Genomic DNA, 22585 nt, shown 5'->3' with positions numbered 1-22585 from the left:
TCTGCTCTTTGACATATTATGGCCTGGACCTGTGAATAGCCAAGCTGTAAGGCAAGAGTGAGAGTAGCCTGGACAATGCACGTCCAAAATGGCAAGAATAACCTACGGAGAGTGGAGTCTGTTCAGATTTATTTCAAAACTACCTGTTTCCTGGGCTTTGGCTGCTTGCTCAAGCAGAGAGCTGTGGCCGCTGCTGTCGACCTGTCTCTTACGGCCCCCAGCTGTCACAAGTGAAGGGCGGGTCCATCATGCTTGTTGTGACAGTAGCTTCAACAGCTCTGACCCAACTAGACCCACGGAGGGAGGCTCCAGCCTCAATCACGGCTACAATGAAGGACTGGGTAACATTATCCAGATATGGGAAAGCTGGATCATGAGAGACAGGAGACTGGGAGCATCCAGCAGATAGTTTCCTCTCCATTCCTTCCCTGTGGACTGTTTTGAAGGCTTCTTGGAAGCAGTCAACAGCAAACAAACAGCCATATGTGTTTTCTTGTGATGTTTTGGCTACTTCAACTACAAACCACCTGTATTTGTTCCCCCTCATTCTTTGGCTCATTTTCTTTTATTCCTTCAAGTCTGATGCCCTCAGGTTGCATCTGTCAGTACCAAATAGAATATTTGCAATTGACTCTGCCTCAGGCTTTGTTTTCATAGGCTGAGACAAAATATAATAACAATCCTATGAGGAAATTATAGGACCACTGGGACGTCCCTGGTGGCTCAGATGGTAAAGCGTCTGCCTACAATGCAGGAGACCCGGGTTCCATCCCTGGGTCAGGAAGACCCCCTGGAGAAGGAAATGGCAACCCACTCTAGTACTCTTGCCTGGAAAATCCCATGGACGGAGGAACCTTGTGGTCTACAGTCCATGGGGTTGCAAAGAGTTGGACATGACTGAGCAACTTCACTTTCACTTTCATGAGGAAATCAGCACTACTAATACATCATCATTTTAAAAACAAGAAAACTGAGGCCCAGAGAGGTGAGGTAATTTGTCCAAGATCCTATAGCTAGTAAATGGAGGAGGTAGAATTGGAACGCTGACTCTAAACCTCCTGCTCTTAGCAACTCTGCTATTATTCTGGTCTGGCTGCCTATCAGCTTCTTAGACCTTGATTCTGAAGACAAGATCTTGCCCTCATTATGAGTTCTGGCATGTCCAGAGTCCCTGTCTCATAGGCGCTTGGTTGTGGAATTTCTTGTTGTATTTGTACTGTGAAAAATGAACTGAGCCAGTTTGAATGAGGAGCGGTGGTAAAACAAAGCATATTAGAAACAGGAATTCTAGCCACTTCTGACAGCTGGGTAGACAGATACATTTAGTGAAGGGGACATTTCTGACTGGGACAAGATTGCTCTTCAGGCTGTGAGGTGAACTAGGGACCTTTAGACTCCAGCCTGCCTGTCACTAGACAGAAAAGTATGACCCCTTCCCCCATTCTCCGCTGCTTAACATGACGAGTATGTCTTCGGTTGCTAACGTGTGGCCGATGCTATTACACTGATGGTATATAACAGGGTGGAAGCATCCTTTTCAGTTCCTGTGCATTTTTCAAAAAATAATATATTCAGCTATTCAGTGATAAGTTTTTAAAAGTCAGCTGTGACTTCACAGCAAGAAGAAGACTGATTTTTGAAGTTTGAAAGTATATTTATGAGGCAGAAAGTGAAAAGACAATACTGATTCTATAGTTCAGTAAATCCTTATGGATAATCTACTTCGTAACCTATGTACCCTATGTCAGACCCTTATTCAGAGGAGAACACGTAGGGTCCTCACAGGGCAACCAGTTGGCTTGGTTTGCTTGGGACTGAGTGGTTTCCCTGGTTGCAGGACTTACAGTGCTAAAACTGGAAGAGTCCTGGGCAATTTGAAACAGGTTGATTGACCCACCTGTACCCCAAGGGGCTCATAGGCTAAGAATGAAGGCAGTTATACAAGTATATGCAGCTATGAAATAGTGTGACATGTGAAATTATGTAAGAATAATATATTTTACTTCCCTGGCACCTTCTCTGATACAGTCATTGTTTAGAATAATAATATATGTATCAGTTCATTGAATCCCACAATAGCCCTGTGAAATAAGGACTATTCTCATCCTCACTCGACATAGAAATTGAGGCAGTACTAAGGCACAGATCTAGGTTTCAGACCCAGGAAATAAGGGTCTGTATCTGATAAATTAATGTCTAGACACTGGTCTCAAGTGTCTAAAAGACCAAGAAGTAGCAAAAGGAATAAGTGATTAACTTTGTGGGTGACAGAAGGTGGTTATGGGAGAAGGGGTATGGGGAAAGGGGTTAGAGAAGGTGGTGCCCAAGCAGGAATGTAGGAAGGAAAGGAAAAGGCATTCTTGGCAGGCTGGGTCAGGTTAGGACATGGAGATGTGAACCATCACGGTGTTGCTGCTAGATCAGTGTCTATAGGAGCTCTGATGGAAGTTTTCTGGGCTTTGACATTGTCAGTGGTATATTTCACCCACCGTTCCAGGACCTTGAGAAAGAAGCCAGGAGAAGTCATAGGCTCGGGTCATCAAGGACTTCACATGCCACGCTACAGGAATTCATAATAGGAATATTAGGAATGTTCATAATAGGAATCGCTAGAGGATTTTACAGAGAAGGCAATGGCACCCCACTCCAGTACTCTTGCCTGGAAAATCCCATGGACGGAGGGGCCTGGTAGGCTGCAGTCCATGGGGTCGCTAGGAGTCAGACACGACTGAGCGACTTCACTTTATTTTTTCACTTTCATGCATTGGAGAAGGAAATGGCAACCCACTCCAGTGTTCTTGCCTGGAGAATCCCAGGGACGGAGGAGCCTGGTGGGCTGCCGTCTCTGGGGTCGCACAGAGTTGGACACGACTGAAGCGACTTAGCAGCAGCAGCAGAGGATTTTAAGACAAAGCTGATGCTTGCACTTTTAGAGAATTTCTCTGGAGGCATCCAGAAGGGGAGAGGGTGGTGATAGGACAAGTGAAAACCAAGGTCTTGAAGAAGCCCCCCGGGAGCCGGTGACTTCAGCTACAGTGTGTGGCAGAAGAGATGGAGAGGGCTGGGCAGGTTAAACATGCGAAGAAGATAGGACGAACCAAGCATGGTGAGTGATTGGACGGAAAGGCCAAGGAATTAGGAAATTGACTTCTATGTTCTCTGCTTGGCTAGCTAGGTACATAGGCCTTCCACCAATAATTAAAAAAAAAAAAAAAAAGAACACAGGAGGAAAAGTGGATTTAAAGAAGGAAGATGGTGAGTCCAGCTTTCCACAGTGTGACTCTCAAGGGCCTAGAGGAAGTCTAGATGATACTGTCTAATCCAAGCATTTCACTAAAAAATGAGGCAGCTTGTCCTAAGGGCTACTTAGTTTTCTGTTCAAGAGTGAAATAATAATTATGAAGGAACCTCTTGGAGACAGGTATAAAATAGATAGAAAGCAATAGAATTAATATAATATTAATGTAGCATTCTTTGGGTTTCCCCTGAGGTACAAAATATTTAATACATTCATTTAAATACATTTAACACATACATTTAAAATATTTAATACATTCATTTATGGTAAGATATCAGTGACTGGGCCTTCCCAGGTGGCGCTAGTGGTAAAGAACCCACTTGCCAATGCAGGAGATATTAGACATGCAGGTTTGACCCCTGGGTTGGGAAGATTCCCCTAGAGAAGGGCATGGCAACCCACTCCAGTATTCTTGCCTGGAGAATCCCCATGGACAGAGAAGCCTGGCGGGCTAAAGTCCATGGGGTTGCAAAGAGTTGGAGACAACTGAAGGGATTTCGTATGCATGTGGATCAGTGGCTTAACTTATTATCTGTCCTAAGAAAGAGGAGAGTGAAAAAGTTGGCTTAAAGCTCAACATTCAGAAAACGAAGATCATGGCATCTGGTCCCATCACTTCATGGCAAATAGATGGGGAAACAGTGGAAACAGTGTCAGACTTTATTTTTTTGGGGTCCAAAATCACTGCAGATGGTGACTGAAGCCATGAAATTAAAAGACGCTTACTCCTTGGAAGGAAAGTTATGACCAACCTAGATAGCATATTCAAAAGTAGACACATTATTTTGCCAACAGAGGTCCGTCTAGTCAATGCTATGCTTTTTCCAGTGGTCATGTATGGGTGTGAGAGTTGGGACTGTGAAGAAAGCTGAGCACCGAAGAATTGATACTTTTGAGCTGTGGTGTTGGAGAAGACCCTTGAGAGTCCCTTGGACTGCAAGGAGATCCAACCAGTCCATTTTAATCCATTCTAAAGGGGATCAGTCCTGGGTATTCATTGGAAGGACTGTTGCTAAAGCTGAAACTCCAATATTTTGGCCACCCTATGTGAAGAGTTGACTCATTGGAAAAGACCCTGATGGTGGGAGGGATTGGGGGCAGGAGGAGAAGGGGATGACAGAGGATGAGATGGCTGGATGGCATCACTGACTCGATGGACGTGAGTTTGAGTAAACTCTGGGAGTTGGTGATGGACAGGGAGGCCTGACGTGCTGCGATTCATGGCATCACAAAGAGTCGGACATGACTGAGCGACTGAACTGAACTGAACTGAACTGAAGAAATATCTGTGTTTCATAAAGGACAGCAATGCTTAACTGAATCCCAGATAAAATAATTTCATTTATTTTCGTCCTGGAGATGGATTTTTTTTTTTTTTTTTTGAGAAGATGAACCTTCTAGAACACCTCAAATCATAATACATTTGCAGCTGCTAATTCCATGTACATGGGTACAGGGGTAATTTGAACATCTTAAAGTTGTCATAAATTCATTACGTGGAGTTCTTTCATCCTTGAATTAACTCTCCCGAAGTAGTCACATTTGTTTATTTCAAACATTTAAGACCTTCAGTATCTTGTTATCCAAGTATAGAAAATCAGTTATTACTGTGCAATATAATGAAAAAATTATTTACATGACCAATTTATTTGATTTTTAAGTTTTTAAAAAATGCCATTTTTCATCTCTATGCTCCCCTTCCAATGCTCTAAGTGTAATCTCTGTTAGATGAGGGAGGGGGCATGCATCTCCTCGTCCCCACGTAAACTCTCATCTGTAGGATTTTGGTACACAGGCTCTGGATTAAAGCGCATTAATGGTGATCTTGATTGCCTATTGCATCCTTTAACAAGAAAGATTTAAGTAGTAACTCATAGATACATTAATTGACCCTAGTGTGTCTTCTTTGAAACAACTAGGAATGGAAAGAGTGGAGGAATAGAGATTCAGGGAGAGTAAATGAATTCTCGAAGACACACACTTCACTGGGGAAATAACCAAAAGGGACTGGCTTTCCTGACATCTCTAGCCACTAAACAATGCTGTCTCCCTCCTGTTAGGATGCCATCATTTGCTGAAACAGCCAAATCATGCAGGAGAATGACCCTGTTCTTATGACTGAGTAGCCTGGGGATACTTGCTACTAGGCAAAAGGCCACCCATCTCTCAGATTTCTTAACTTTGCTTTGTATTTAGAGAAACATGCTGTTCACTGTTCCAACATCATCCATCCTTGTCAGCACTCAAGGCCACAGCTTCATCTGAACAGCCAGTGATATACTGCAGAGAGAATGCACCAAAGACAACAAACTCTGTATGACATTTATGTAGACTCTGAGTCCACCAGAAATGGATTGATGATGCCATAAAGTCTTGCAGTAGCCAGGCAAACAAAAGACTAAGGAGAGATAGTGGTGGTGGTGATGGTAGGAAAAACAATAATTTTCTCCATTCACTTTCCCCCTCTGCAGAAATTCGTTTATGTCTTATTTAGAACATGAGAAAATTAAATGAGTACAGGGATTTTGGAGGCCCAGCACAGAAGCAAACTCAGTCTTGTCAGTGGTACTTCCAGCCGCCTTGGCTGGGCCAACAACCAGCATGGGTAACAGGGCACTCAAAATATTCCACTTTCAAACTTAAGACTTCCTTCCAACTATATATATTCATGGAATAAAAGACTTAAGAAACATGGGTGTAGAAGTGGCAGTGATCAGGCAAGGGTTCGCATGCATGTTCACTGTGTCCCCTTGGCAGGTGTCCTCAACGTCCAATCATGATGTTATTTATGATCATGCCAACCCAGGATGGACAGAATGCTAACATTCTGCTCTGGATGTCCAGCCTGCGCACAGGATTAAAGACAGCAATGTGCCTAGATTTGTATTCAGGATTATCAGCGTGATGGGATCCATCTTTTCCTGATCCCACAGGTATTTTGTAGGTACTCAGGAACCCCAGTCGGAGAAGGCAATGGCACCCCACTCCAGTACTCTCGACTGGAACATCCCATGGATGGAGGAGCCTGGAAGGCTGCAGTCCATGGGGTCGCTGAGGGTCAGGCACGACTGAGCGACTTCACTTTCACTTTTCACTTTCCTGCATTGGAGAAGGAAATGGCAACCCTCTCCAGTGTTCTTGCCTGGAGAATCCCAGGGACAGGGGAGCCTGGTGGGCTGCCGTCTCTGGGGTCACACAGAGTCGGACACGACTGAAGCGACTTAGCAGCAGCAGGAGTAGCAGCAAGAACCCCAGTGGAAAATGATCTCACACAACAAAAGAACAGCATATTTTTCGTAGCTAATGCTAATCAGTTATGCAAGCACAAAATATCCTTAAGCTTGCTACAAACAAAATGCCCAGTTATCAGAAATGGGGCTTCCCTATCCCCATTTTTACCTATTCACATAAACATGCATGCGTTATTGCAGAACCACTGTGTACGGCCTGTGTGTAATCTTCATGGGCTGCCTGCAGCTAACTTTGGAAGATGCAAATTTTTTTTTTTACATCATTTAAACCATAGCAACACGTACATATTTTAAAAATAATCAGTAACTAAAAAAGCCTCACATTCACATGAAGAAAGACAACAATAAATTGGACTTACCAGTTTAGGTTGTTTGAGGCAGCAGAGGAGCAAGTTGCTGGTAATTGTCCAGTGCTTTCATTCAATAAATCACATTGGCTCTGCTTTCTCCTGTGGCTCAGCCTCTGCGCAAAGCAAGCAAACCTCCTTCCTATTCTGTGTAAAGAGTGAAATGCAAGGAGGATCACTACAGGCAAGAGCCGAAGTCATGATCACTAAGGTATCTCAAGGCAAAATAAAAGAGCCAGTGATGTACAGAGAGAGGATGGGGGAAGGAAACAGCTTGGCTCAGAATCTAGGTGTATTCTCAGGACTGCAGCCCCGGGAGGGATTGATTTCTCAAGCCCTTGTGCACATAGTGAAAGGGTACTATGACTCCTGTGCACCTTTAGCCTATTGTAACTGTGAGGTCCATTAGGAATGGCCCACGGGGAAAATAAGCTTCATGGCAAACAAGACTGAATCGGAAAAGATTGTTACTCAAGGATGAGCAAAGGGGCGATGAGGCAGCCAGTTAGCTTTGCCCTGTACGAACTGCAGGGGAAGAAATGTCGCCTGGCATCCTGGAGCCCTTCCAGCAGTCTGTGACTGCAAATGGTCCACAGCCTCCTGGGGCCAGATACCCTCTTACGCCCACAGCTGCTTGGGACCAGAAGCCACAGGTGGCAGCCGTATCCTCTCACCTCGTGGCACATGAGCAATCCTTCTCCTAGTAGGAACAAGGGGCATCTTTAGAAAGGTCCCAATCCCCCTGGGGCTGCTCAACCAATGCCAGTTTTTGTCTGAGCTGGGTCTGAGAAAGTAATCAACAGACTTGGGACTTAGGACACCTAAAGTCTCAGTTTTTAGGAAGAAGATTCCAGTGCTTTCATTACAGACACATCTGGATGCACCTGGCTCCCTTCACGGGGTTATGCGTTATGCGACGAGTAAGACACACAGAATGGATTTCCTAGAAAGCCACTTATGTAGGCATTTTTCATATTTCTCTCTGAAATAAAATGGCAAATGACCTCCACAGGCTGCTTATTATGTTTAGGGAGGCATTGTTGATTGAGAGCACATGTGAATATGCACACACACTCACACATATACACACATAGATACACACACACACGTCCCTAGCAACAGCACTGAAAATCTTTCTAAAGCTCTATTCAGATTCTGTTTCTGCCAAATGAAAGCTTAGCTTCTGTAATGACTTTAGAAATAATTTTGGACCCTTTTCCTAGGCACTGACACTGGCCTGTGATTTATACCTGGAGCTCAATTAACTCCCCTATTTCGAATGTGACTTTGTAACAAACCAGGAGAAAGTCTCTTGGTTATAAGCAAGAGGGTGGAGTGTTAATATATGTCCTGGTTATCAATTAGAATCCTGGGAGTGGCATCTTGTATTCTTGAAAGTCTTCCCGCTTTATAGAGACCGCACCTCATCCTGGCAGCTTAGTCATCCCCAACAAGTAGTTGTTCTGGGGTTGAGATCCGAGATAAGGCTCAGTGACATAAAACCTGGGTGTCCAAAGGAGGAGTTTAGTTTGGCTTTGCACAATTGTACTTTTTTCTCATTTGAAAGGGAAAGTTTCTCTCTGGATTTCTTTCTCTTTTTCTCTTCTTGAACTTATTTGTCCATGGAGGCATTGATAGAAATAATCTAGTTTGGGAATATGCATGCCCTTGAGGTTGAGAAGGCTAATTTTTTCATTAAGGATTAAAAAAGAGTCAGGCTACCCTCTCACAGCTTAAACCTAAGTGATTGCCAGGTAAAACTTTACCCTTATCTCTAGGAAGGCTTTGATTTTTGATGCAGATTGACTTAAATTCCATCTGCCGGGGTAAACCAGGTGACTCTCAGTAATTCTCCTGAGGTTAGGGGCTGCCTCCCAGGGGTCATTAGTTCAATCTGCTATGCAAAACTAAGTGGGTGATGCCTCCTATACTATTGCTGCTGCTTTTCGGAGCAAACACTTGAGACTGAGTCTATTGAAAAGGAGAACCATTCGTCCATTCATTTCTTAATCCACTCTTCAACAGACATTTATTATTACCTAGTAGGCTAGATGCACTATGCCAAATATGTAATGTTATGAAAAAATTATCAATAAATAATAACCCCCATCATACTTTCACAAAATTCTCCCTAGTCTGGCTCTGACTGTCCCTCTAGCCTAATTTCTCGTTACCTTCCTACTTGCCCTTCATGCTGTAACTTTTTTGAATATCTTTCAAGTCCTTGGACATGCAATGCTGTCTCTTAACTCCAGAATTCTGCATATGATTTTCTTCTGTCTGAATGCTCAGTCCCTTTTGTCTGGCTAACTAATGTACGGTTTGAGTCTCAATTCAAACATCATCTCTCAGGGATAGTTTTCTAGTCCCTGAGCTTTTAGGGTTCCTACTCTGTAGTCCTATAGCACTTTATACCCTCCCATCATTATATCCATCACAATTTTTTTTTTTTTTTTTGCATTTTGTTTGACATCAATCATTCCCATTTACTGTAAGAGTTTAAATACAAAGTCTTTTATTCACTGCTCCATCGCGAGTGTCTTGCAGAGTTCCTGGCCTATAGAAGGTGTTCAAAATATACTTAGAGAGTGTTTTGTTGAAGCACTTAGCATGTATTTATTGAATGATGAATAAGCCATCTCAAAGAATAACAGGGGTCTGAGAACTGAAAGGAACCCTAAAGTTCACTTAGTACGTGTAATTTTTCTTGCCAAGTGGCCATCATTGAGTGCTTGTCTTTTCTGACTATTCCGTCTCCATTAGTCCAATCACACATTTACTTTGTCCCATACCACCTCCAGCACTTTCACAGCGTGTTCTTGCTTTTTGTTCTCCAGCTGTTTCCGGGAGTTTGTCTCATCCCTACAAACTGGTATTCTCCATAACACCTAACAAAAGCCTGCTATTATTTGATGCTGATTCATTTAACAACAAACATCTGAACAGAGAGTTAAGTGATCATAGTCCCTCTTTGGGAAGGTTATTCTGGTACTGGGGGGAAGGATGGGTTGGACCAGTCAGACCTAATAATGACCAGAGCCCAGAGATAGCATTTTTTGTTGTTGTTTTTTTTTTTTGAATCCCATAATGATTTTATTTTCTAAATATTCTGTTTCATACTCTATTCAATAGTCTCTTCCCTGTAGGTGTTGTACATGTGCCTCCATGTATACAGATCAGCACATTCAATTAATTAACAAACATGAGTTCCTTTCTAACTCTGCCTACTCTTTGATTTTCTTTCTTTCTTTCTTCTTTTTTTTTTTTTAAAGCAGCCTTGCTCTTTCTTGGGCTTCTTGCCACTTGCCCTGGCGGCTCAGCTGGTAAAGGATCTGTCTGCAATGTGGAAGACCTGGGTTCAATCCCTGGGTTGGGAAGATCCCCTGGAGGAGGGCATGGCTACCCACTCCAGTATTCTGGCCTGGAGAACTCCATGGACTGTATAGTCCATAGCGTCACAAAGATCTGGACACGACCGAGTGACTTTCACGTACTCTTTCTTTTCCTCTCCCTCTCCTCCATCGCCCCACCCTCCATATCATAAAATCAGAGTTCTCATTTGGAACACTGAGAATGTTTGGTCCATACTCAGCACTTCCCCTCCACCCAGTTCCACCCCCACAGTTAGTTCACTTGCTTAGGTCATTCATGAGTGTGTCTCACTGATTAAAGCTCCTTTGAAGACAAGGATTGCATTTTACTTATTTAAAAAAATTTTTCCCTCCAGCCCTTACCCTGCCTGGCCCAGTGTCTTATAGATAGTAAATGCTCAATAAATATTTTTTTTTCAATAAATATTAAGAAAGAAAAGTGCTTATTATGTGCAAAGATTTGGATGGAACATTATGGTGAGAAGGGCTACCAAGATGAATGAGATACCTTTTGAAAGATAGGAGAGATCTATTTAGTGAGGGAGATGTGACTTATAATACAGGGCAGAATTAAATACATGTCGTAAAAGTATGAGCAATGTGCTAAGGCAACAGAACAATTATTACTTCCTTCTGGGATACATAGGGAAGATTTACAGAGAAGGTTGCATTAAACTGGATCTGGAGGAATGAAAACCTCCAGACATTGGAAAGAAGAGAAAGGAATGGAGACAATGCACAGAATTCCTGGAATATTTGGGGATTGACAAGTAGTCCAGTTGGGCTGGGTAAGTGGTAATGGGAGGACCTAATGGAATTTAAGTTTCAAAAGTAGGCAGGGGCTAAAGACTGTGTTAAAGAGTTTGGACTTTATGTACAGTTGACAGAGATTTGAGCAGGAGAATATCAGTGCAGTTGACTAAAGATCCTTCTGGTCTAGCCATCATGGACCATGAACTAAAGTGGTAAGAATCTGTAAGCAGGAAGACATTGCTGTTGAGGGTCTGTGAGTGTACAAATTAGGAGATGAACACGGGACATTCTTCGGAGGTAGAGCTTATAGAGTTTGTCAGTGGTACAGGTGGAGGAAGTGAGACGGTGAAAGAAGTTGAGTTTTAACTTGCATGATGGCAGATCATGATGGCATTACTCAATCCCAGTAATCAAACATAGAAATAACTTAGGCATTCATGTAATGTTCTGAGCACCTTTTGAAGACAGAGAAGAGAGCAGGAGACCAAGTCCTTGGAGTCAGATGAATGTGCCTAGGTGGCTTTGAAGAAGCCATTCAGCCACAGATAAAGTTGCAGGCACTAGTGGTAAAGAACCCGCATGCCAATGCAGGAGACATAAGAGACATGGGTTCGATCCTTGGGTCAGCATGGCAACCCACTCAAGTATTCTTGCCTGGAGAATCCCATGAACAGAGGAGACTTGCGGGATACAGTCCACAGGGTCACGAAGAGTCAGCAACAACAGAAGTGACTTAGCACACATGCCTGCAAAGATCCAGGGCCATTTGCAAGGAGACGGGTGTAGAATTTCCCTTGAAAGAAGATTTCCCAATTAAATGTGAGGGTTTGCAATTTCCCATCTCTGAATTATTTACAGTGGAAAGAACCCTGGTTTGGGGTGTGGACTCTGAGCTTGAGCCATGGAGCTCTCCTCATCAGCTGTGTGACCTTGGGCAAGTTACTTTCTATTGTGAGGTCTCATTTTTCCCACTTGTAAAATGAGGGAGCTGGGCCAGTTAAATTCAAAGGTTCCTTTTAGTACTATACTGGTCTCTGATTTGTGAAGTACCACGTTTAGAATTTCAGAACACTTGTGAAATTAGTCCAAAACCCGCCAACATCAGAGGCGACTGATGTCCAGTCTCTCCTGCAAAAGCATGCCCATATTTTGAGAATATCCATTGCCAATACACATCTGCCCTGCGGTTAATTCCATGTGGTTTGTTTGTAAGACATAAATTTAAATTGATCACTTTTTGATGATCATTTTCTAACAATTTTTCACTCTTTTTTTTTTTTCCCCAGCAAAGAATTTTTTAAGGGGGTACCTTTTCACCAGAGTCTCAAAATTAAATTATGGGAAGAAAGCAGCAGTCCCTTACTGTGGTCAGCAAAGAGTTTGGCCAGCCTACTTCCGCTCCCTAATCTCCTGACCTTCCTTAGGGCGCGGCTGCTCAGTAACGGCTCTGATTCTTTTTTCAAAAATAAAATGTGCTACTTATCGAAAGCTGCTAAAAAGGAGACAAAAAAAAAAAAATAGGAAAAGAAAACTAACACCCCAGGGTGTATCTGAACATGCTTATTATGTGTGAAGTTGTTAGTAATGAATGTGAAACTCTTCCTCCTCCTCCCTCTCAATTTCTAAGCCCCAAAGAAAAAAGGAAAAGGGATGGGGGAGGGCATTGGCTATTCACTCCCAAGCAGACCTTTTCAAAAGGTGCAAACTGTTCATAGGCATGGTATTTCTTGATTATTTTGTTTTAAGCACCAGTTGACCTTTCAGACTAAAAGTAAAGGTCCTCAAATATCCTGAGATACCCTCTTTTGGTTTTTTTTTTTTCTCTCTAAGTCTTGGAAACTAGACTCATGACATTCAAAAAGACTCTTCAAAAAGAGATGGTCCGTATGACTTCTAGTGTGATTTGATGACAGGGTGTTTATCTGAACTAATCATGTGAGATTTTCCAGCGTTGCATTTTTGAGAAATGGGATTCTCTTAAGGAGGTTACAAACACTTCACTGAAAGCTTTCCAAGAACGGCTTCATTCGGCCTCTCAGCAGCCTCTCGCTGGGCTGTAGCACCAATGTGATAATCAGGGTCCTGCTTCTGAAAAGTCTTCTTGTTCTGGCTGCCACCCTCCTTTCAGTCATCATTAGAATTCTCCAGCTATGAATCCCCTATTGTCTGTGTGAGCCCAGGATCCCCCCACACCATGCAGAGGCAGGAATGTGAACCTCCTGGATCTGACTCTAAGTCTCCACCTTATCCAGCAGGTCACAAAGCCCCATTTATACACAACTCCAAAGTTTTTATCATAATTCTTTATCTGCTCAGCCCCATATATCCTCTAGGGCAGTCCAGAGACATTTGGTAATGAAGCTCATTTATCCTCATTTTCTCAATTGGCACACTTAAAGTTCTAATATTTATGTTCACACTGTCCTAATTTTGAATGTCAAAGATACTATACTAGACAAGCAGCATTGCTGAAGGATAATTGAACCACACAGAAGAATTCACCAGAGTCGGATACATGATGTGGTTTGTCATATTACCAATCCCTGCATCAGAAATAGTTACTTTTAATAACTCTGTGAAAAATAATAATAAATGCTGCCATTTATCAAATGCCTCCTGTGTGTTATGCAGCATTATCACTGAATCCTCACACAAAGAGGATTATCCACTTTTTCCTGATGAGGAAACTAGAGTTCAGAGAGATCAATTGACTTGTTTATGTGCTGAGGGGCTGAGCTGGGACTCAACCCAGATCTCTGATTGCAAAGCTCATGACATTTTTACCTCATTTCTACCTCACTCCTTTGCCTCTTACCAGAAATATAATTTGTGAGTTGTTTTAAATTAGTATAACATACTTATTTTTTTTAACTCACAAATACATGAAGAATTATGAACTTAGGGCTGTTAAAATGTTTTGGCCAACTGAGTAATGAGATCTGCTCTGATAAACATTAATTAGCACAACACCACGTCAGAGTAGGATTTTGTGGCATATATTTCACCTATCAATAGGTGGCAGCATTCACCTAAATCTCTCCAAGAGGAATTAGCACAGGTTACTTCTCCTTACAACCACCCCCAAGACCATCTACCTTCCTTGATATACTGTATTTTATCATAAAGAAAAGCATTTACAGTAAATTGGTTGCTAAATGGATCTTGATCATGCCTCTGTGTAGTGAGATTTGGGCTATAAAGAGGTTGTTGGGGAGGATGATGAACCATCTCAGAAACACTGGGAATCCTCTCCATTCACAACTTTCATTTCTGCTAATTCTCTGGGGAGATCTTTTGTTTGCAACTCAAAGCCAAAGGCATTTTTGTGTCTTTACTTCCTCTAAGAATGTTGTGTAGAATCCTCAAATAATTTTAAAATGTTGATACTGTTTATGCACTTATAATTCAGTGAAAGAATTTGTTTAGATCAGGACAATAAAGCGACTTTCAGAATATATGATTTCAAAACCTTGTGTACATGTATACCTACCCATGAAATCATATCACTCTTTATCAGGAAGCATGGAAACCAGAGTCCATAAGGACTTGTATAAGGATTCAGCATACAAGTTAAAGTAGTCAAGCTGATAAATCAAAATACTGAAAGATACATGACTTCTTTGGAGAAGGAAGTGGCAACTCACTCCAGTATTCTTGCCTGGGAAGGGGGCCTGGTGGGCTGCAGTCCATGGGGTTGCAGAGTCAGACAAGACTTAGCGAATAAACAATAAGAAGATGACTTCTGAGTTATAAGTATGCTCTTTTTCCACTTTCTCCTATTCTCTGTTGTATTCTTTTTCGCCTCCTATTTTTTTTTTAAAGAAAATCTTAATATGAAAATATGTAGTTAAATGTATTAGCATAGAATCTGTTTCTACTTTGCAGCTGCCAATAAGACTCTGTATAGTAGGATTTACTTTTATGAAGTCAAGAAAGCAGGTGTGGTAGTAGAAACAAAGATAAGCTGCCCTACTTTTATGCTGACTTCTCCATTTTCATTTGGGATACTTGGGACTGATCATCATCGATGATGACTGGAAAGCACTTAGAAATCACATAAGACAAAGAGTCCTAACTCTGAGAAATAAGAAGTTGACTCCAGTAAGATTCTAAAGAAGAACAGAATTTCTCAAAAGAATTCAGATTGGAAAGTAGAAGACCTTGGAGACGGCATGTTAACCTTTTTTTTTTTATGTTCCCCAAATGGAATAAGCATCTTTCTCTTCTGTCTCTGTGGCATCTGTAGCTATTTTAGCGCTGTTAGCACAGTTTAACTTTCTTAGAGTCACTTGGGTCTCTTCTTTCCTTACTGTATTGAGATCTCCAAGAGGGCAGGGCTCAGATGTGCCTGACATTTGGGTCACTGAGTCATGTCTCTGAGCTCAACCTGTGCATGGTAAATGATGTTCAGTACATCTATGTTTAATTCAACTGAATTAAATAGAACTCAGAGGAATGTAGTTTATACTTTGCTGTTGTGGTTCAGTCACCAAATCGTGTCCGACTCTTTGCGGCCCCATGGTTGCAGCATGCCAGGCCTTCCTGTTCTTTACCATCTCCCAGAGTTTTCCCAAGTTCTTGTTCAATTTTATACTTTGTCCTTAATTTAAAGAAAAATTGCAGCGAGGGTGTTGGATACTACCCATGGGTCACATTTCTTATTTTTCCTGTAGTTCTTCCATTTCAGGACAGCATTGGTAAGTGACTGTCAAAGCCCACCACATCTTTGGAACCATTAATTAACTAATTTTACATCATTGGCAAGACCGCTGTATTTTGTAGAATACAGTCGTGGCCTTAGAAAGGTTAAATGCAGAGGCAGGTAAAAAGGTCATTACAAAGGACATGAAGTGACCCACATCTAGTGTGTCATTTCAATCACTAATGTTTCCTGCCTTTGTGGTTTGGTGACCCAACCTGCTCTAAAAAGCTGAACAGTACAATGCTGTTTCCAAATGGCAGCTATCATTGTTTCCCATATTAGGACAAAGCTAAATGCAAGGTAGACTTTCATTTTGAAAAGCTACAAAATTACATTCCACTTATTAAGCGTATCAGGAGATATTGCCATACTCGGGAAATGAATTACCCAGCTGAATATCACAGGCATAATGAAGACATCAGCAGCAACAGTGCAGCTGTAGATTGTCTGATTATATGTTGACTGTTCTGGCCATTCAGGGATACCCCAGGCAGGAAGTTGTTGTCATATTGTCCACCACATTCCTAGCCTTGTCCACAGCCTTGGTGATAAACCTGCTCTTGGAAGCACAGGGGAAAACAATAAAAATAACAAACCAGAAAGAGAATCCTCTTATTCCTGGCAAGGGTGGAATCTCTCTCCTCCTGCAGGCCCAATCTGTCATCTTCTTAAAAAAATGATCATGACAAAGAGTGTAAGTTTAGTTCTGATTTTCCAAATAGTGCTTCACAATGGGCTTTAGTTTGTTAACTTCAAAATCAGCAACAGTCTAGCAAGAAAGCCAACTACGTGGTTGGAATTCACACTTTTCTTATGAGTCAAAGAGGAAGGCATGCTGAATTGTTGTTCCTTTCTGCAGAACAGTCTGAGCAGGTTGGTATGTAGTGTCTCTTGACATCAGCTCGAATCTTCTGAAAGATTATCTTGCCCCCCACTCCTTTTTAAAACCAAACAACCCTTTCAACTTTCTTCTCTATTAATTGAAGGGGTTAAACTAGAATATCTTGAAGGGCACTTCTGACTCTAACATCTCATGATATCAAAAGACCTCTGAGAGCACTTTGCACATGCTGCTGCAAAGATAAATTGCTTTATTTCCACTCAGCTACTTTTGGTCTGTACTGGAAATACAGTCGTTGCTCTGTATCTGTATTCACAGGAGATTGTTCCATGACACCCCCCACCCAGTGCTCCAGTCCCTTATATAAATGGTATGCTGCTGCTAAGTCACTTCAGTTGTGTCGCACTCTACGCAACCCCACAGACGGCAGCCCACCAGGCTCCCCCGTCCCTGGGATTCTCCAGCAAGAACACTGGAGTGGGTTGCCATTTCCTTCTCCAAAGCATGAAAGTGAAAAGTGAAAGTGAAGTCGCTCAGTCGTGTCCGACTCTTAGCGACCCCATGGACTGCAGCCTACCAGGCTCCTCCGTCCATGGGATTTTGCAGATGAGAGTACTGGAGTGGCTTGCCATTGCCTGCTCCGATAAATGGTATAGTATTTGCATATAACCTATGAGTGGGTTTCCCTGGTGATGGTAAAGAATCTGCCTACCATGCGGGAACTGCAGGAGATGTGGGTTTGATCCCTAGGTTTGAGAGGTATTGTGTCCCCTGGAGGAGGACACGGCACCCCACTCCAGTATTCTTGCCTGGAGAATCCCATGGACAGAGGAGCCTGGCGGGCTACAGTCCATGGGGTCGCAAAGAGTTGGACATGACTGAAGGGACTTACATGGCACAACACAACCTATGAACATCCTTCTGTATACCTTATATCCCCTCTAGGTAGTTTATAATATTGAATACAATGTAAATGCTATGTAAATAGTTGCTGGTTCATGCCAAATTTGTTTGCTTTTCAGACCTTTTTGAAATTTTTTTCCTGAGTATCTTTCATCAGTGCTTCCTTGAATCCACAGATGCAGAGCCCATAAATATGGAGAGTCTACTGTATGTTCTAATGCTGCAGAATTTATATAGGTGAACTTTCTTTCCCTACAGTACAATGTAATTTTGCTTGTAACACATGTGTTCTTTATCAGGAATATTTGTTTTTAAAAAATGATTAGATGTCCTTCCTTTATTAATAGAGCCCTGTATTTATTCACATTTTCTTTGGAGAAAGTCAACAAGATATTGCTGTTGATAGGGCTGATGCTTTTGTACGCGTTTACCACACTGCATGGGAGCATTTGATCCTTTGATTATCCTGGGTCCTCACTCACTGAAGAATGATTTGCATGAGTAATAGTTGGTAGTTTTGGTGGTCAATCAAGCCACAGAGGAAATTCTCCTTCCACCTTCATTTATTTTTTTCTCCTGAATGCCAGCCAAAAATGGAGTTTCATAAAATCATATTTCAAAACTAGAAATATTTCTGTTTGGAGTTTGAGTCTTGTTAAGTTGAATTCTAGGTGCCTGTGACCAAATTTCATAACAGGTCCTCTTATCCTTGGTTAGCTGATAAATAAATGAACCTCTGAAGAGGCCTGCCCTCTTTTATAGGCTGCTTTCTCCATCTCATTTTCAGCCTGTGTGTTCCTTAGATGATAGCTGCATGGATGCCTTGGGATCCAGTCCTCACCAGATTGCCCATCTGCCTATCTCTACAAGGAATACCTCCCAGCTTGACAAATGGTTTATTTTGATAATTTCATGATACCACATCTTCAGAGAGAAGACAAAAGTCTTTGTAATTAATCACAAAGAGTTGAGAATTCAAAATAGTAATGGAAAGGAAAAGTGAAGACCTAAATTTTATTTGCTCATTCAAACATGATAATGGAGACCTATAGCTGCAGGACAGGACCCATAAATGATGAAGGCAGTCTACACTGCCATGTAAACCCTGCACTGTAAACGCCACTTTAACCATTAAAACTACGCTTAGCAAAAAGGAAAAACTTCTTTCCCTTTTTTCTAAAAATGCCAGATCAAGTTTGCTGTGCAAATGTTGGAGCTTCTGACCCATAGTGCTAAAGAGGTATTTAATGAAGAAGAAAGACAAACAGGAAGAAATAAAAGTAAAGTTAAAGAATTTGTAATAATACTTTAAAAGAAGGCTTTAAGGATCCATCTTGTTAAAATTTAGCCTCATCTCTATTATTCCCATTTTCTCCTTACAAATGTTGGCACAGCCCTTTTATTTCTGGCCTAGTTCTGTCTTCCGTCTTCTGTCCCATTTCCCTTTCTTTACTGTGTCCCAGACTCTGAAATCCCATGAGAGCAGACGCAGGAGGGGCCAAATGAGGTGCCCTGGCCACTTTGTAAGTTTGCTCAGCAGAGCTTTTTTAAGGACTACATATGCCAAGTACTCAATGTAATTCTTCTGTGGCATTGTCAAACCTACCGGATACACCTCGCAGGAGAGCAAAGGCATTGAATGGAATTAGAGGCTCAATGGCTTATTCACTTCATTCATTATTTAGGGGGAAAATCCAAGACTTTACTCCGAGAGGATTAAAAGGACTGCAACAGGCGCCTTCCGTCTGCGCTGCCAATCTAACTAGGATAGTCTCCACTTGGTTTGAAAGGGAGGTCACAAAGTCCCACTTATTTCTCAGATCCTCAACACTCAAACTCAGCATATCAAATACAGCCAGAGCTATTAACAGTCATTCAGTCTCACTGCTCCTTCAGTGATTTACCTTCAGCATCAAAGTGGGCATTTTTCGTATAGTCCAGCTCTCAAATACATTTACTTCTTAAATTAAAACACACATACACCACACTACATATTCTCCTTTAGATATATGAGTGAGAAAATCAAGAACTTAAAAGCATTTACACTTCATCAGCCAAATATAAATTTAGTGCAATGTGACATGTGGGTGGAAGAAATTGTGGCTATTTTAGCTGATTAAAACTACATAGACTGAAGAGAGTTACATGCAGGCCAGTGACACACACTTGCTCTTGAACAAGAAGAGCTAATTTTGGGTTTGGCAGCACTGAGTAGTTGAGGCTGCAAGTAGATTGCTGCCTGAGATGGCATCGGACATCACACAAGGACCCCAGAATTAGCGTGCAATTGTTTGAGTTCTGTTTGAAAAAGACACTGCTGCATTCAGGTAACTTAAAATCATTCCCGCATCTGTACCTTCTTCTACCAAACCTTGTCAAATAGGCCCTCATGTGCTGTAGACTGGTACAGATAAAGAAAGCTGAGGTCAGGGATCTGATATATAAAAAAAATTACAGTACTTGGGAAATGAAATACCAGTCAGATTCAGGAAATGTGGCTAAAAAATTTGTTTGCTAATTTTTAGCTATGAATCTTTGGCAAGTGACTTGACTTCAGACTCAATTTTCTTGTCTATAAAATGGAATTAATAGTAGTTCCCCTGCTAAAGGCTTGAATAGACACATCAAAACAGAAGATATACAAATAGCCAATAAGCATGTGGAAGCGTGCTCAACTTGACGAATCAACAGAGAATTGCAAAACAAAACCACACTGAGATACCAGTTTACAGCTACTACAGTGGTGAACATCAAATGCTAGTGAGGATGGTAAGGAATAAACTGAATGCATTTGGATTGCTGAAGGGAGTGTAAAATGGTATAACAATTTTGGAGAACTGTTTGGCAGTTTCTCATAAATATAATATATAAGAAAATATAATATAAGTCAAATATAATATACTTTTGACTCTACTATTCTACCTTGGTTTTTATCCGAAAGAGAAGAAAATAAATATCTACAAAAAGAGTTGTATAGGACCATTTACAGTAACTTTGGTCAAAATAGCCAATCTGGAAACAGTCCAAAGATCATTAGTAGGACAACAGATCAACAGATTATTGCTTAGTCATCCTATGGGACGTTACTTGATAACGTGAGTGAATCTCAAAACTATTTTTTAATTTTGAGAGGATTTTTTTTGCTGATGCAATTATCATTGGACCTCTTAAAAGTATTTTACAGGTTATAATAATATTTGTATACATTTTTGATAAATCATTTTGAAATCCACATATTCATACATCTATAGGTGATGATTCAGAACAATTTTTTTCTGAAAAGATGTAGCTCTTTATAAAAATTGATGCTGTCTGAATTCAATTTTAAATGTACATAATTATAGACAATGACATTTTAATCTTTCCTCTGATATTTCCTATAACTTATGGAGGTCATTTAAGACGCTAAAAGTGGCTTCATGGTTCATCTATTACTGTATTTTAAACTTCCTTTCCTCATTAATAAGCAGATCATTTTTCATATGAAAATAATGCTCTTATGTTCAATGAAATGATCTTTGAATTTAATTTCTGTTTCTAGAAAAATAAGAGCAAAATAAAGTAAGCAAAAGTGAGAAGATAATAAAGATATGAGCAGAAGTCAATGAAATCAAAAATAGAAAAACATTAGAGAAAATCAATGAAACAAAGAGATGCTTCTTTGATAAGGTAAATAAAATTGATACCTCTATTGACAAAGAAAAAAATGACACTGGTTAACAGTATCAAGAATTAAATGGGGAACATTAGTGCTATTAAAAGAATAATAAAGAAATTGAAATCTTAGGCCAAGGTAGTTTCACAGGAGAATTTTACCAAATTATTAGAGAAGAATTAGTGCCAATATTATATAATCTCTTTCAGAACACAGAAAGGAGAGAACACATCTCAATTCACTTTAAGAACTTAAAGTTACTCTGATGTAACCAAAGACAGTACCAACAAAATTAAATCACAAAATAGTCTCATAAATGTTTATGCAAAAATCATTAACCAAATGTTAGCATTCAAATCCAGCAATATATAAAAAGAATTAAACAACATGACCAAGTGGCATTTATTCAAGGCATGCAAGGCTGGCTCAATATTTGGAAATAAAACAGTATAATTCACCATATGAAGAAATTTTAAAAAATTCATGTGATCACATAAATTGATGCAGAAAAAAATATTAGACAAAATTCAACACTCATTTATGTTGGCAATTCTCAGAAAAAAATAGTTATGGGGGACATACTCAGCTTGGTAAAAAAACATCTACCAAGAAATGTATTGCTAACATTATATTACATACTGAAAGACTGAATTCAGTTCAATTCAGTTCAGTCACTCAGTCATGTCCGACTCTTGTGAAAGGCTGAATATTTCCCCCTGAAAAATTGACAGATCATCCAGACAGAAAATCAACACAGAAACACAGGCCTTAAATGACACATTAGACCAGATGGAATTAATTGATATTTATAGAGCATTCCATCCCAAAGCAGCAGTATACACATTCTTCTCAATTGCACGGGAACATTCTCAAGGATTGCTCACATGCTTGGCCACAAGGCGAACCTTGGTAAATGTAAGAAAATTGAAATCACATCAAGCATATTTTCTAACAACAATGGTATGAGATTAGAGATCAACTAAAAGAAAAAAAACTCTAAAAAATACAAATGGAGCCTAAACAACCAATGATCACTAAAGAAATCAGAGAAAAAATATACCTAGAGACAAATGAAAACAAAAGCACAGTGATCCAAAACCTAAGGGACCCAGCAAAAGCAGTTCTAAGAGGGAAATTTACAGCAACATAATCTCACCTCAGAAAATAAGAAAAAATGCAAACTACCTAACCTTGCACATAAAGGAACTAGAGAAAGGAACAAACAAAACCCAAAGTTAGTAGAAGGGAAGAAGTCATAAAGATCAGAGCAGAAATAAATGAAATAGAAATGAGGAAGATAATAGAAAAGATCAATGAGACTAAAAGCTGGTTCTTTGAAAAGATAAACAAAATGACAAATCTTTAGCCAGACTTACCAAGGGAGGAAAAAAAAGGAGAGGGCTCTATTCAATAAAATTAGAAATGAAAATGGAGAAGTTACAACAGACACTACAGAAATACAAA

General features: G+C 40.6%; 1 protein-coding gene across 5 annotated transcripts in view; it reads right to left on the bottom strand.

Annotated features, from left to right (window-relative positions):
• The window catches only part of ANKFN1 (ankyrin repeat and fibronectin type III domain containing 1), a 486838-nt gene that overhangs the window by 187922 nt on the left and 276331 nt on the right, over window positions 1–22585 (bottom strand). For all 5 annotated transcript variants that reach the window (XM_070772500.1, XM_070772498.1, XM_070772499.1 and 2 more), the window contains one exon: window positions 6909–7043. Coding sequence is in view for 3 of the 5 variants with exons in the window: in XM_070772498.1 (XP_070628599.1) it covers window positions 6909–7043 (135 nt within the window). In the remaining 2 variants the exon portion in view is untranslated. The remainder of the gene's footprint in view (window positions 1–6908; window positions 7044–22585) is intronic.

Source organism: Bos indicus, chromosome 19 (assembly GCF_029378745.1).
Source record: "Bos indicus isolate NIAB-ARS_2022 breed Sahiwal x Tharparkar chromosome 19, NIAB-ARS_B.indTharparkar_mat_pri_1.0, whole genome shotgun sequence".
Taxonomy (NCBI): Eukaryota; Metazoa; Chordata; class Mammalia; order Artiodactyla; family Bovidae; genus Bos; species Bos indicus.
This window is presented reverse-complemented; position numbering and strand designations above follow the sequence as displayed.